This window comes from Haematobia irritans, chromosome 4 (genome assembly GCF_050003625.1).
Source record: "Haematobia irritans isolate KBUSLIRL chromosome 4, ASM5000362v1, whole genome shotgun sequence".
NCBI classification, from domain to species: domain Eukaryota; kingdom Metazoa; phylum Arthropoda; class Insecta; order Diptera; family Muscidae; genus Haematobia; species Haematobia irritans.
Genome location: NC_134400.1, coordinates 123,519,406 through 123,535,990, shown reverse-complemented (window position 1 = coordinate 123,535,990; position 16,585 = coordinate 123,519,406). Strand labels below are relative to the sequence as shown.

General features: G+C 33.6%; 2 protein-coding genes across 3 annotated transcripts; both read left to right on the top strand.

Annotated features, from left to right (window-relative positions):
• The first annotated feature begins 2,034 nt into the window (after positions 1-2,034).
• ABCB7 (ATP binding cassette subfamily B member 7) lies at positions 2,035-15,944 on the top strand. 2 transcript variants are annotated; one of them, XM_075308333.1, is made up of 9 exons: positions 2,035-2,245; positions 5,642-5,783; positions 11,294-11,417; positions 11,487-11,641; positions 11,697-11,863; positions 13,918-14,028; positions 14,090-14,884; positions 14,945-15,220; positions 15,286-15,944. In XM_075308333.1, exons 1-9 carry the CDS (start codon positions 2,108-2,110, stop codon positions 15,484-15,486), a joined length of 2,109 nt encoding a protein of 702 aa, XP_075164448.1. In that variant the 5' UTR covers positions 2,035-2,107; the 3' UTR covers positions 15,487-15,944. The 2 variants fall into 2 exon arrangements, with proteins under 2 accessions (XP_075164448.1, XP_075164446.1); XM_075308331.1 differs by having other exon boundaries at positions 11,228-11,417.
• LOC142237020 (SET domain-containing protein 4) lies at positions 2,104-5,575 on the top strand. The gene is made up of 2 exons (XM_075308334.1): positions 2,104-2,245; positions 4,076-5,575. Exon 2 carries the CDS (start codon positions 4,198-4,200, stop codon positions 5,524-5,526), a length of 1,329 nt encoding a protein of 442 aa, XP_075164449.1. The 5' UTR covers positions 2,104-2,245; positions 4,076-4,197; the 3' UTR covers positions 5,527-5,575.
• Positions 15,945-16,585: the final 641 nt, after the last annotated feature.

The following is a 16,585-nucleotide window of genomic DNA, read 5'->3' as shown; positions in this document are numbered from 1 at the left end:
GAATAACTGATAGTCTGTAAAGCGCATAAATGATCAAAGTCTAATAACACGATCACGTTTTCATACGAAAATTTCTTTTACTTCATAAAAAACGCTTTATGCGCTTTACAGACTATCAGTTATTCCGGACGGTATGTCGGTGTTTGTCAAGAATCTTACAGTGTGTCGGATCGATATGACTGGTCGGCGATGACTAAATAATCGGTAAATTTGTTATCGATCCCATAAACATGCAACAGTATCGATTATGCCTTCGGACTTAACTTATAATGTGAACAATATATGGGATATGTTCGACACGAGCACTGTCGTCCGGAATTGAAATGTTTATCGGTGATAATGCACTTTCAAGTCGCTGACGCTTGCGGTCATTAGGGTTAATTATTGTTTTTGTTTTGGATTCAGCTTTGTCATTAGGCGGCGGGTGATGAATAACTTATAGTCCGGAATAACTTATAGTCTGTAATCCGGACGGATTGTCGGTGTCTGTAAAGAATCTTACAGTGTGTCGCATCGATACGACTTGTCGGCGATGACTAAATAATCGGTTAATGTGTTATCGATCCCATAAACATGCAGGTTACATCGTTCTCCTCTTCGCGTAAATCAAAGACTTTTTATTTTAATAAAAGTTTGTTGAATTTGATTAAGCACCAAACAGCACAAGAGTTTTTATTTGGATAAAGAATATCAAGCCCTGAACAGAGAACGAAGCCGACCCATTTTTGTCGGCGACGGCTGACACTAAATTTTTGCCTCCGGCGGCGGCGGCTTGACGGCTAAGCCGATATAAATTTGTCCATTCTGCGGCCGCCAATTATCCATTATAAAATCAATTTGAAGTTATTCGTTATTATTTGAATGGTTTTGAGATTAGTTGTACAACCAATCTTACAATCAAATTTAAAATACATTCAAATTTTCTGAGCGAATTTTTGGAAATTTATTATAGCAGCGTGAAATTGATTGATTGTGGGTGGAAGGTTCAAAATTTTGGATAAAATATGACAATTAGTAATACATTTTTCTGATTTAAATCGATATGTTTGATTAATTGGCGGCTAAATTTGAGTCGAGATGAGTCGACATATTCGGCGGCGGCGTCGACTGGCCAAAAATGAACGGCGGCGACTGAAATCGGCGGCGCGACTCGGCGGCTTCATTCTCTGTCCCTGAACCCACAGTAGTATAATTTCCTTTTATTTTCGTGTCATAGTGTGAATATAATTTGTAAAAAAAGCTAAATTCATTTTCAAATTCCGTTGTTCTTAGAACGTCAGCCGAACGCAGTTATTCGTTTGGTATTTGAGAAATCGTAATTATATGTATACCACATTCATATAATTATGTGGCCACTAGAGGTGTGCACGTGACACGAAATTTTCGTGACTCACGTGTGAGTTACGCTGATGGTAACGGCGTGAGTGTGCGTGAGCGTGTTTAACCTAACAAATGTGCGTGAGCGTGAGTCACGAAAATAATATCTTCGTGAGTGTGCGTGAGTAACGAATTTCGGAAAAACATGCTCACGAAAATAATCCCGCTTACGAACATAAAATGCTTACGAGTTCAAATCTTATATAATTTTAGTGACATCCTAAGTATTAAAAGTTTTATAACGCTCTCGATTTTAATCATACTCATTTTCAGTCAGGTTCTATAGGTAAATTAGTCATAAAATTATGAGTCACGAGGTTTCTTGTGAGTCACGACATTTTTCGTGAGTAATGATATTTTTCGTGAGTCACGACATTTAAAAGATTTTCGTGCGTGACTACAAATTTTCTTTTCGTGAACGTGCTCCTACCAAAAAATATCGTGCTTGAGTGTGCGTGAATAAGATTTCTCCGTCGTGAGTGTGCGTGAGTAAAATATTAATCACGTGCACACCTCTAGTGGCCACATTTCATATGAAATTCCCTAGAATTTGTACACTTTGAAATTCCTATTCTTGCGTTCCCGCTTTTACTGTGTCAACATAATCGTATACTTTTAACATGTCTGGTTTTGTTGACATCTCAGAAAATTGTCAAAAAGTTGTCAATCGAATTATTGCTTGGAACAAGGGGCACTGGTTATTATATTTCTTTGATCAAATTCGGAAATTATGGCTGGACTTGTCCACTTGGCGAGATTTTGCAGTAGAAACCAGCATTTTAATAACCATAAAGGATACAGTACTTTGGGACGTTTTCCCAACTGCAAATTCAATGCTACCGGTGGCCAGCGTGTGACAACACATCTGGTAAGTAATTGACCACATTGTCAAGGCCATTCTTATTAGGAATACTACCATAACAAATATTTCGTAATATGGTAGAGACATTGTTTTGATAACAAAACAATAATCTTTGTAGCGTTTTGTAAGATTGCAGAGATTTGCAATCATTGTGTACTTTAGGACACTACAATTCGACGAAAATGCTTAATGTGTAGTCCTGATCGAATATTAATCCATTAAATAGATTATTAATAAATGCATTTTGCAGCTGCATCAGTAGATGTACGTGTTTCCACTTGAATCAATAGATATGGTTTTCATACGAGTTTAAAGATAGATAAACTTTTTTTAATGTTTACAATTTATAAAAAAAAAACTTAAAACAATAAAAACAAATAATAAAAAAAAAATTAAAAAATATAAATAACAAAAATATATATTATTAACCACGTAGATTAACATTACGGTTTTATACCGGCCAGTGTTAGGAGTAGTTTTTTATCGGAAGAAATAGTTTATATTATTTTAAGTTGAATATATATCTCTTTTAAAAAATTGTTGAATCTCATTCATTGTATTAATTTATGTGAAGAATTCGTATATATTTAATGATTTCTTATAAAAAAAGAAATAATAAATAAAACTCAAAGCAAAAAAACAAAACAAAACAAAAAAATTAAAACAAAAATAAACTAATAGATTGTAATGATAAGTCCCGATTATTTTAGAAGATTATTTTGTTTAATTTAATATTATAATTAGTTTAAGCTTTTATTTTTATCTTGATTTGAAAATGTTTTTGTAGTCCTATTGTAATTTGTGTTAAATTGGCCACTGAGGCTTCGAATTACAAAAAAAAAAATGTCAAATTAAATTAAATTAACATCATATAATAACAGCAGCAGTTTTTAATCTATCCATTTTGTGGTCTAAAGATTGTGTGTCTATTTTTTATATGGGGGACTTGACCTATCTATCCCAGCCTGTCCATCCGTCGTTATGTACTCTTTGTTTTTTGCAAATGCTTGTCGTAGTTCTTAACTAATTTTCACTAAGCGGACAACAATTTGTGGGATCTAAAATGTTACCAAAAGTATTTTAAAGAACAAATAATATTCTCGAAAGCTCGTGAAGGCTGTGTGAAATAGTCAGATTTTTGAGCAAATAATAGACGTATTTTTAATATATTGTTGTGTGTAATATAGTATTGTGACAGCAGCTTCTACTATAACTTTTTTTGTTTGTCACAGTCAAATTATAACATAAGCATAATTAAGAGTAACAGCAATGTTTGTTATTTCAGCAAATAGTTGTTAATTTTTCTTTTTCTGTTTTAGCAGATTTGTTTTTTTGTTTATAGTTACCTTCAAACAAATTTGATGGTTGTTGTTATAATTTGTTGTTGTTGCAGCTTAGAAAAGCTGATTCCAGCTGTTTCATTAAAGCTGTCTCATTTTGATACCAAACAAAAGCAAATACCATATTAATATTCTATGAATATGGTAGTAATATAATTGAATGGTACCATATTTCGAATCGTTAAATTTTACATCTATGTTAAGTTTTGTAATCTATATTAGTATTCATAAGTTATCCTATATTAAATAATACGAAAACCATTAGTCCATTGTTTTGTCCTTAATCACTTCTTTTGGCTCAAGGGTTTTCGAAGAAAAACAAATACAAGAATTACATAGATAGGCAAAGATTTCCACATTTACTATTAGATAAAAATACCATAGTAATTGTTCAAGAACTTTGCAACAGATAACTTTTAAGCAAATGGAATTTTTAAGATATAAAATCATTGCAAAAATACTCACGCTCAATCCCTTCGTTTTGTTATCTTTGCAGACCCATTGAATTATTCCTGTGTAAACGATTCAGAAGTCAAGAATTAGAGCAACTCAGCTTAGATCACAATAAAAATAGATTTTTTTCAAAAAAAAAATCTATCAGCTTCTAAGAAAATTAAAATGGGTCGTACGTATCGTTGTCGCAAGCAGCGACAAAAACTAGCACAAGAACAAGAACAAACCAAAGATGAATATTTTCTTCCAGATTTGTATAAATATTTAAACTCTTTGGGGTGGAAAAATAAAAACCTACTATCCGCTCGTAATTTCCCTATCACCGGAAGGGGTTTATGTTCAAAAAATTCGATATATGGTACAGAGACGGAACTTATTCGTTTGCCTATTGATAGTCTCTTAACAATAAAAACTTTAGAGGAAGATGTAGATTTCAAAAATATGTTTAATGAAGAGAAATTCGATAAAGATCATAAGATATCGTTCCAATCGCTTATGGCATTTTACGTTTTGTATCAATCTTCGTTGGGTGAGAATTCTCGATTTCGGCCTTACTTAAAATCTTTGCCGAAATATTTTACAACACCATATTTTTGTCCTGTATCCGAATTAAAATGTTTACCTGAAAATATTTTAGAAAGGACGGTGGAACAGAATCGCATGATTAAAGAATCTTACACGAATTTGAAATTAGTTTTGGAGCTAGATGATTTCGAAAGAAACTTTTCATTACAACAATTCCGCTGGTCGTATTTTGTTGTTAACACTCGCAGTGTTTATGTTTTTGGTAAACAAATTAGATCTGAAAAATTATATTTTCAAAGTCTAATAAGAGATGATTGTAATCTAGCTTTAGCCCCCTTTCTGGATTTATTCAATCATTCTGACTTTGTACATACGCAAGCTGATGTAATACGTAGTTCGGATTCAAAGCAATTGGAATTTGTTCTAACACTAGAAAATAGGGAAAATTCTAAAATATCACCATTCAAGCAAATTTTCATAAGTTATGGAGCCTTAACAAATCTAAAGCTCTTCACAGAATATGGTTTCTTTTTACCTTCAAATCGTCATGATTATTTTGATATATCTTTAAATGATATTGAAAACTTCTTACATACGGAGAAGTCATTTAAAGGCAAATTATTTCATAAAAATAAATTTAAATTTATTAGAGATCACAATTTATGTGATCAAATGTTTATCCACCGGTATGAGGGCATATCACATAATCTTCATGTTGTTCTACATTTACTCTTCAGAGAGGAAAGCCATTTTCCCAATATTTTAAATCAAGTTGCCTTCGGCTCAGTTGAAAATCTACAGCAGGTTGAAGAGGAAGTTAAACTTTTACTAAAATTTAAAATGACAGAATATGAACTTTTCATTGTGGATTTAGAAAAGTTAAGCGATTTAACTAAATCAGGATACATTGCAAAATTATATTTAAAAGAAAGTCTAAGCTATATGGAGAAATGTTTATTAAGTATTTAGAATATGTTTTATATTACCAATGCAATAAAATTACATTTTTTACATAAAATATTTGAGTTTTATTTAAAGTCAACCCACACACTTAGTATTATTTTTTACTATTTTTGTTTTTCAGATTCTAACCGCTCGCACAACTGCCACCAATGTGGACGATGGCACTTCAACAAAAAACTCAAACCTGAAAAAGATAACCCGATTTACTCCCACACCAGGGAGTAAACTTTTGGGTGGAGTTTTTGTAAAGAAGGCGCCTAAAGGTAATTAAAGGTTATATCCATCCTACTACCATCTGCATCCCTGCCAAAATTTTCGTTTGCGAATGGGAATAAGTACCCTTAATATTGTATTTTGTGTCCGCAACTTTTTTATACTGTCTCCCTAGTTATTATTTCTCCACACAAAGAAAATACTTTCAAGGTTTTCACTTCGTCTTATATGAACATATTATTTTGAAAATCTAAGAAAAGAATGGGTTTGTAAGAGAGTAAGCTAAATGTTTGTCTTTTAACTCACAATCCTTTGTCTATACTTTAGTTGATTTTAAAATATCCTTCCACATTGGATTATTGTCGTTGATTAATGTCATCAGTCCGATATATACTTATTGAACTAATAGAAATAGATAAAATATACCACTATATGCATACTTGTACTTAACCTTTTTATACCCACCACCTTAGAATGGTGACCTGGGTATAATAAGTTTGTCATTCCGTTTGTAACACATCGAAATATCGAATTCCGACTATAAAGTATTTATATATTCCTGATCAGGGAGAAATTCTAAGACGATATAGCCATGTCCGTCTGTCTGTCTGTTGTAATCGCGCTACAGTCTTCAATAATGAAGAAATCGTGCTAAAATTTCGCACAAACTCGTCTTTTTTCTGCAGGCCAAGTTCGAAGATGGGCTATATCGGTCCAGGTTTTGATATAGTCCCCATATAAACCGACCTCCCGATTTGGGGTCTTGGGCTTATAAAAACCGTAGTTTCTATGCAATTTGCCTGAAATTGGAAATCTAGAGGTATTTTAGGACCATACAGAGGTGTGCCAAAAATGGTGAGTATCGGCCCATGTTTTGGTATAGCCCCCATATAGACCGATCTCCCGATTTTACTTCTTGGTCTTCTAGAATCCGCAGTATTTATCCAATTTACCTGAGATTGGAAATCTAGAGGTATTTTAGAACCATAAAGAGGTGTGTCAAAAATGTTGAGTATCGGTCCATGTTTTGGTATAGCCCCCTATATACCGATCTCCCGATTTTAATTCTTGTGCTACTAGGAACCGTAGTTTTTATCCAATTTGCCTGAAATTGGAAATCTATAATTATTTGACGACCATAAAGAGGTGGATATGGGTCAATGTTATAGTATAGATCGATCCCCGATTTTATTTTTGGGCTTGTAGAAACCGTAGTTGTCCAATTTGCCTGAAATTGAAAATCTGATTTTTAGGACTATAAATAGTTGTGGAAGAAATGATTTTATTGTATTGATTTTCCTGAAATTGTAAATATACTGGTATTTTAGACTCACAAAAACGTGTATCGGATTTAGTTTTTATCGGTCCATTTGGTAAGGACACCATGTTGATCGATTTCACTTCTTGAGGGTATAGAAGGCGCACTGATCATGAAAATTGCTTGAAACTGATTGTAAAATTTCCAGATTTTACCTACAAGAGATATTAATGATTCCTCTAAAACACAAACAAAAATTAGAGTAGTACATTGTAATTCGTTATTTTGGCCTTTTAAAGGCTTTGAATTGCTTAAATAAAAGGTTCTTATAAATCCAGAATCTGATATAGTCTTCATAGGTAAAATCTTTAGATTTATAAGTGTACTAGTTGAACTGCTATATTTGGGAGAATATGTGTCATCAAACCCCCCTGAAATTTCAAAGGAAACTATAATATTTTATTCATGGCGGTGGGTATTTAAGATTCGGCGCGACCGAACTTACTTCTGTATACATTTGTTACAATCTAAATTCGTCAATAGACAGTCTATAAATTGTTTTACATACGGTTGCAAAGCACATGATTTAGATTTATACAATTCACTATTCAAATTAAATTAAGTTAACCAGTTGTCTTGGATGAAAAAGCGCCAAATTTAAGTCCCGGTCGTACATGAGATGTGTTGTACGAGTGTCATGAATTTATGGACTCTAGATCGATAGATCCTGGTAGTTACCAGCCACAGTCCCACATGCAATTTACTTGAATGTTTCCTTCGATTCGTGGCAGCGTATGAGGTTTAAAATCCAATGTGAAAGGTACATATGTTTCGGCCTGGTCGAACATAGGTTATGTTAATTTTTCAAAGTTTTTCAATCCGTATTTGCATTTATTTTCATCTACATCTACTGATCAAGCTATGAGCAGTGTAAAACATATGGAGAGAGATAAGTTAGGACTAACCTTAGGTGGGGTGTGAAAATTAACGATTTTCATTGGTAGCCATAGGTTCAAAGTAGAGGTGTGGGCGTGACACGAAATTGTCGTGAACAAAATTTGAAGCAACTCTCGTGAATGGGATTGAAACAAATATGTCGTGCGTGAGCGTGCGTGAGAAAAAAATGGTTTCGTGAATGTGCCTGAATATAATTTCTGCAAAATCACGCTCACGAAAAAAAAATTAAGATATCAAGTTAACTTTATTGAATTAATTTAGCTGCCGAACTATTTTTTAAATTATTATTTAAATTTTAATTTCATGAAGAGAATTTTTAAAAATATTCTATTCATTAATTTTGTCCTTTGCTTATTCCCGGTTGGAAAATGTCCTGAGTCTCGTGAATTTGCCTGAGTCACGTGGATTGTCGTGAATCGTGAGTAGGGCTGTCGTTCAGGATCTATTTTTAAAAATCCCCGGATTCGGGATTTCAAAATATAGAATCCCGGGATCCCGGGATTTTTAAATTATTTTAAGTAATAAAAATCTACAGCGCCTAAAATAGTTGTACATTAAATCAATTTAGTTTAATTCAATTTTATTAACAAAAGAACATAAAAATAAATTAAAAATCAATTTCAAATTATACTTAAGGAACACTTAGTCCAACTCAACAAATGAACAAAAGAAAAACAAACCATTAACAAAACAAAAATAAATTAAAAAGCGATTTCATATCTGTATCTTTTTCAGCAAAACATTTCAAGGATTTTGATTAGATTGGGTATATTTTCGTACACTTGTGTTAATCCTTTTGTATTTCATCGTTTTAAGTAACTTCTTAAAAAAATTTTAAAATATCAAGGCGTCGCGATCTTGTCACCGACCTTTTATCATTGCTTTTTATTTTATTTGGCACGAATTCCGTTACACTTGAGCTCATTGTTCAAAGGAGGATTTTTGATGAAATTTTTTATAAAATTTCTAACTCAAGGTGTACCATAAATGTTTATTAAATCAATTTATCGGGTATGAAATCTAGGGGCCGTTTGCACTGAATGAAGACTCCAATTTGTTAATAAATAATTCTAAAAAGCCACAAATTTAACAAATTTCAATTAGTTTTTCGGGATCCCGAAAAATCCCGGGATTCGGGATTAATCCCGTCTCAAAATCCCGGGATTTCGGGAAGGGATTTATCCCGAGCGACCACCCTAATCGTGAGTGAGCGAACTACTTCGTGCGTGAGTACTGGTTTTCATTTCGTGAATGTGTGTGAGTGTGAGTGGCTACAACACGTATCGTGCGTGAGTGTGCGTGAATAAACATTTTGCTTCGTGAATGTGCGTAAGTGTGAGTGAAATTTCACTCACGCACACACCTCTACTTTAAATGCTGTTTAAAGAAGTAAGATGCCGAAAAATACCGTAAAATCGAAGTAATGACTAGAAATATGTCCATCTTCCACTGACTCCAAAAGTAGGCATTAAATGTTTGTTTAAAAAATTGTATAACAACCATAATATGTAATAATAATAGGTTGCTATTATTATGTATTGAAGGAGTTTCGTATAGCCTAATATATTTCGGTCATTTTCATGTAGCTCCGTTAGTCTTTAAATGTTAGTTAGAGATATTTACTCTCCGGTTAGCTTTAACTGAAAAATGGTGGGCAGTTAAGTTCCTAACTGGTATATGAGAATAATGTCACGATGACGAATATATCATTTAAAAATTGGTTAGCTAACGGAGCTTCATGAAAATGGGATACGTTGACTTTTCGGCCATAATCAAAGGACACATTTTGAAAATTTTTAAATTGTCGAAAATTCAATTCCTAAGTAATCATAAGTTCTTAAAGACATAGACGTGAGTAATCGGTCATTCTAAATTTTTAGCAAGTATTACAAAGAGTCCATTCATCAAAATTTTAAAAAAGTCGATAAGTCATAAAATCTTTTTTCTCAAAATCAAAATGGCGACTTTTTAATTCCGATTACAATCCTTAACCTAACTAACTCTTTATTCGCGACAAGAGTATAGTAGTCTGAGCTGTACAATCAGACATAAATCTAGAAACATAAGTCTATAGACAGTTATTTTGAAATCTAATTGTTGATCGGAATCACGTCACTCATAAAAAAAATCACTTGCATACATTGCTTGAATATCATTTTCTATTGCGACAAACCCTTTCATATGCGCTATATTCCTTCTATAAATATTTTTGATTTTTTCTGTTTTTATTTGAAGAAATAACGTAATTAATCATAAATTATATTTTTGTCCCCCACCAACAGGTTTTATTTAGCTTAAAACGTAAATACCTAGTTAAATTAAACCGTTGATTTTCGGGCAAATTGTTTTTAGATAAGAATATAATTGAAGAAGTGGAAGTTTGTTTGGTTGACTTCGGAGTACTAAGGCGGCCCTTTAATCATAAAATAAAACGTAATCATTTTGGAAAAGTGACTATTTTCAACATAGTATCATTTTTAGTAGTCTGAAAATCATTTTGTCTTCAAAATAGGTTTCCGTTTGCGACGATGACTCTCTCATTTGACGAATAAATATGTACAGTGTTTGACGCTTTAATGTTTAGAAAATAATACACATAAGAATTCGAAGTGGAAGGAGTTCGTAGCGGGAGGTGCCAGCAGCATCAAACACTACTCGGAAACTGTCTTATGGTACCCCTTTCTCATGGTACCAACTATTTTGTGCAGAATATGACACAGATAATATTTTGCAATGCCTATTATCTCGCGTATCTTCAATAGGCGGAGTGCCTATATGAAATCGGTTCGCCTGCATTTGGCTTATTAAAAACCAACAAGTTTCCCTACGCAATTCGCCTTCACCAAAAATGAGAATTAAACCGCGGATCTATATTGCTCTCCTTCCAATTTTCTAGAATTCGCGAAAAAAAAACCTACTGAAATGGCGATGCTCTTGCGTTAGACGTTGGGGCTAAGTACTTATCGGACCACCCTTGTACGTTATAATATGGCCATTGTTTTGATAGTCAATATAATTCAATAATTATCCGTATTGCATTGTAGTTACGTCCAATGGTGGAGGTCAATCATATAATGAAATTTTGTATGGCTCCATTTTTGTTATTTTTTAATGTTGTTTGTTATCTAACAAAATTTCGTTATATTTAACTTTTAATCCAAAATATTTTATTTTTTGAAAAGAACTCCTTTTTTGTTTATATGTATATTTATGTATATGCTTGTATGTTGTCTTGCCCTGTGGGGATCCTACTTTGTTGAATTTAGTAAATCCCTACAGGTCCAGCCCAACATCCACAACATAATGCATCACAACAACCGTTACGACAATGTCACATTCATCTAGGAGGTGGTGGTGATGGGGGTAGTAGTCTAGGAAAATTGGACGCACCAGAGGTAACAGCCAAAGATATGTTAAGAGCTATGATGGCATACATATGGCCTAAGGATGATGCTCTAGTCAGAAAAAGGTAAGTAGAAAATATTTGTATTTTGCTATTGTTTTTTAACTCACTATTTTACAAAATGTTTCACTTCAGAGTTGCTATCTCTTTGGGTTTGTTAGCTGGTTCGAAAGTTCTTACGGTATGTGTGCCATTTTTATTTAAGGGAGCCGTCGACGCCATGGGAAGTTTAAGTATGGATACCCCTGCCGATACTATATTAACAACAGCCACCGCCATGTTAATAGGATGTAAGGAGAAAATCTTTATTTGTTGAGAATATTTTTATCATCCAATTTTTTATAGATGGTATTGCTCGTGCCAGTGCTGCTGGTTTCAATGAGCTACGTAATGCTGTCTTTGCCAGGGTAGCTCATCATTCCATACGTAAAATAGCCACAAATGTATTTCTACATTTACACAATTTGGACTTAGCTTTCCATCTTAATAAACAAACGGGAGCGTTATCAAAGGTATGTACCTCCGTATTCAAGGAAGTTCTTGATAACAGGAGAATATCTGAAAAAAAGTGTAGAAAATCTGCTGAATAGCGGTAAACAGTCATTGTCTGCAAATATTACAAATTCAGGTGTTTTGGACACGAAACTTTCAACAAGGCGGGTAGTGTCATAAAAAATACAAAATGAAATTATAGGAACTTTGAAGAAGAAGAAAAACAAATGTAACATTTGTTTCTGTATGTCGGAGGAGCTCTTTCGATCGACTGAAATAGAAATAAACAGCTGAATTTATAAACAAAAACCAGTTGTTTCTATGCATTTTAGTCGATCGGTAGAGCTCGTTCGACATACAGCAAGAGGCTGTTAGTTTGACTACATTTTTAAACCAGTATAGAAACGGGACGTATAGCTTAGGTTAGGAAAGATGGTCCATTTCTGAGTGCTTCAAAGCTTCTCTGAGTGGTTTTACAATCGGTTACAAAAAAGAGGTCTCTTATGCGTTAGATTAATAAGTGATCGGCCAGCACTTAAGATAGAAGTTCACCATCTGTGGTATCACATGTTATTGAATGTCTAAGTGACCTTCATCATCAGGCCGCCCCTATAACTAAAGAACGCCATAGATAGTAAAAAAGTAAATTTTCGATCATTTTTCATGTCCTAATACTATGTTACGGGGTATTAATTTAATTAGTCCATATTTTTGCAAAATTCAGTAGGAAACCAGATAGACACAGGGTTCTATTGCTTTTATCATGGTTTTAGACACGCTTTTATTCCTATTGATGATTTGACGACAATGATTAAGTTTTTGTTGTTGTTGGCGCTTGAGTGACTTTTTAATTTTGTGCGTGAGTTGCATTACTCAAGTCGTCAGTGCGCTTGATTCTTTAAAACAAACCTATTCGTGACCGTACGTGATTGCATACAAAAGGTCATGGGTACATTCCCAATGTGAAACACATTTCGGACACATCTTAAAAAAATCCCTTGCCGTTGAGCTAAGCACAGAATGGGGCAGGAATAATTGCTAAAGGTGGGTATTGAGTTCGAGTTTAGCCGCTAAAACGTCTTTTTTTCACGATTACTTTTCTTTAATAATCCATTTTAAGGAATACAAACTTTGTAAAAATTTGCTTTGGACTTTTCCCCATCAAGTTATAATAAAATTTGCAACAAATACGTATAATTTCATGCATTTTTCTTACTGATTTAGTTTTCACTTTAGCGATTTTAGCGGCTAAACTCGATCTTAATACCCACCTTAAGAGAGAAATTCACGATTTGAGTTATCACAATGGATTGAATAGTCTAAGTAAGCCTAACCTATACAAACTCAACGAAACTTCACTATGCTTTGCTTTATCGTTTGTTTTTTTTTGGTTTGAAACACAATCGTAGTACAGTGCACTCGCGGTACCATGAACACCGCCTAACGTGAACACGATTTTACTTACACTAACTACTCCGTAACGGTGAAAAACATGAAATTTGATGTTAAAGGCAGATTCACAATGCCAAATACAATTTAAAATACACTTACGGATCTAGTTTGGCTTTTTTCGTGAATTTTAATTGTTTATTAATTTAAATAGCATTATAACTACATACCCACTGATATTTTTTCGATCTCTTTTTTTTAATTTTTTCATGGCATTAAATTAAGTTTTTAATATTACTAATAACAAAAATAAAAGACTATCACGCTAGAACGTGTAAAACTCCCGAATATGGCTATGTTTTGTTCAGAAATTCGCTAAAGTTCGCTACCGTGAATATTTTCGCTAACGTGAACTCTCTTGGTTTAATTAGCTCACGTTACCGCGAGGGCACTGTATGTGTATTTTAGTTTTACAAAATATTCTGTTGTTTGTTTCTTTTAGTGAAACGAAAGCAGCGGTTTTTTTTTATTAGACAACGTGAGCTCTTCTACAAACCACCCTCCATTTTGTCTGCTAATAATAAATTGCTATCAGTCTATAGTAAAAAATACAAATTTGGCTATCGGAAGAACAATTTCTTATAGTATGTGACTGAAAATAAATTTTTTTTATTTAATCCTACAGACTATAGATCGTGGTTCCAGAGGCATAAATTTTGTTCTCAGTGCTATGGTTTTCAATATAGTTCCAACAATATTTGAATTGGCTTTAGTATCCAGTATTTTGGGTGTTAAGGTAAATCGATTTTACATCAAATTTATTTATCATTATTTCAAGCACCTTTGTCATATTTCAGTGCGGCTTAGCTTTCGCAGGAGTCTCAATGGGATGTGTTGGAGTATATGCTGCTTATACGTTATCTGTTACACAGTGGCGAACTAAATTCCGCGTTTACATGAATCAAGCCGAAAACGAGGCTGGCAATAAAGCCGTAGATTCTCTAATTAATTATGAAACTGTTAAATATTTCAATAATGAAAAATTTGAAGCTGCCCGTTATGACAAAGTTTTAAAGAAATATGAATCGGCCAGTTTGAAAACCAGTTCTAGTTTGGCTGTTCTTAATTTCGGTCAAAATGCCATATTCAGCACGGCATTAAGTGTGATAATGGTTTTGGCTGCTAATGAAATAGCCAAGGGCAATATGACTGTAGGTGACTTGGTCATGGTCAATGGTTTGCTGTTTCAACTCAGTATTCCCTTGGGCTTTTTGGGCAGTGTTTATCGTGAGGTACGCCAAGCATTGTTAGATATGCAAGCCATGTTCACTTTAATGAATGTAGACAGCCGTGTCCATGCTCCATCGAATGCTCCACCATTGATTTTGGGTTCTGATAATGCCTCGATAGAATTCAAAAATGTAAATTTTGAATATGAACCAGGAAAGCCCATATTCAAAGACTTGTCGTTTGTTATACCAGCTGGAAAGAATATTGCGTTCGTGGGCGGTTCTGGCTCCGGAAAATCATCAATGGTTCGCTTACTATTTCGTTTTTTCGAACCTACTGCGGGAAAGATTTTAATTGGAGGTCAAGATATTAGCACTGTAGACATAGATAGTTTAAGAAAATCGATTGCCGTCGTGCCGCAGGTGAGTTGAGTGATATATGGGATATGATCACGTTATGCAAGAACTTATTTGCTGTTTTAGGATTCTGTTTTATTCCACGATACCATTCAACACAATATACATTATGGTAATTTAAATAAAAGTCAAGAAGATGTGGAGAATGCTGCTCGCATGGCCGATCTGCATGACAACATTATGGGTTGGCCAAAAAAATATGAAACACAAGTGGGCGAACGTGGATTGAAACTTTCCGGAGGCGAAAAACAGCGTGTAGCCATTGCAAGAGCTATATTGAAAAATTCACCCATTTTAATATTTGATGAAGCCACCAGTAGCTTGGATTCAATTACTGAACATGTAGGTTCTGTTTCCTCAAATACATTTAACCTATTAACAATATAATTGTATTTTTTTTTAATTAGAATATTTTACAAGCATTATCTCGAGCTACCGAAGGTCGAACAAGTATCTGTATAGCGCATCGTCTATCGACTGTAATGGATGCGGATGAGATCTTAGTACTGGAAAACGGTCGTGTAGGAGAGCGAGGAACCCATGCAGAACTGTTAAAGAAAAATGGTCTGTATTCTCGTCTTTGGGAAACTCAAACTCAACAATTTTGATCCTAAACTAAAAAAATTCCCTATGGATGATTGTATATAGTATATTCAAAGCTGCCCACAATTTAGTTTCAGAACAAAGGTTCTTTTGATTACATTTGGGTACTATGTTTATTTAGTCTTAAGTGTTTTTGTTTGTATCCATATCATCATTTGTTCTGATTTGACTGTTTATTGTACTGTATCTTTTACGTTGGCAAAAGGACTATGTATAATGACCAAATTATCTACTACTAACATAAGCATTAAAGTTGTATGAATTTAATAGGTACGTAATAAATAGTAAATGTACCTTTTTGAGGCACTTCTATGTACATAGAGAAACAGAAATAAATCAAAAGTTCAAATTGGAAAATATTATTAAAATAAGCTCTAATTGTAGTCTAAAATTACAAGATACCTGAGTAATAATTTCAGAAGGATAGATTATTTAATAAAAAACAAAAACATCTCTAATTGTAGACATCCAATGTTTTTTCTCTTATATGTAAAACTTTTGTTTGTCCCTGTTTCGGCGTGCAAAGAGGAACGGAAAAAACACCAATGAGTTCATTCTATTTTTAAATTTCTACAAATCATACGTAAATTAACCCTAAACAAATAACCATTTTGATTTATTCTTGGCCTATTTTTCCGCAAATGGGGCCGTTTTTATTCAATTTAGCGACGAGTATTCCGTATATATCTCTGCAGTAAGTGACCATTTTACTCTTCTCCTTCTTATTCGTTCTAGAGAACCTTTTCGACATATAGGACAGTCTTCCTTGGAGTACATTAGCTTATAAGTGGTTTCGAATGCCCTTATGTTTTTCTTTCTCTACACTACACAGAACCTTCCGCGAATTGTGCTTAAACAGTGTCAAATACTGGTTTGAAATGGTGTCACTTTTGCCAAAAAGATTCTTATGTTTGCTTAACCGATAGCATATACAGGAATGGAATATTTTTTTCCAATGCATTCCGCCAAACTTTTTCATAAAACCTGCTTTCGTTGTAAATGTTAGTAATTATCGTGAAAATTTGTTGGTATTTACTTTGGAGGAGACCATGGACGTGTTAATAAGACTTGGCGCCATCAAATGAGGTGTAAACCAAAAATAAT

Bases quoted from the DNA above. Each gene is read 5' to 3' on its own strand.
- LOC142237020 (XM_075308334.1), top strand. From the start codon at position 4,198: ATGGGTCGTACGTATCGTTGTCGCAAGCAGCGACAAAAACTAGCACAA.
- ABCB7 (XM_075308331.1), top strand. From the start codon at position 2,108: ATGGCTGGACTTGTCCACTTGGCGAGATTTTGCAGTAGAAACCAGCAT. The intron at 11,642-11,696 runs GTAAGGAGAAAA...AATTTTTTATAG, and splicing joins CACCGCCATGTTAATAGGAT to ATGGTATTGCTCGTGCCAGT. The intron at 11,864-13,917 runs GTATGTACCTCC...TTAATCCTACAG, and splicing joins AAACGGGAGCGTTATCAAAG to ACTATAGATCGTGGTTCCAG.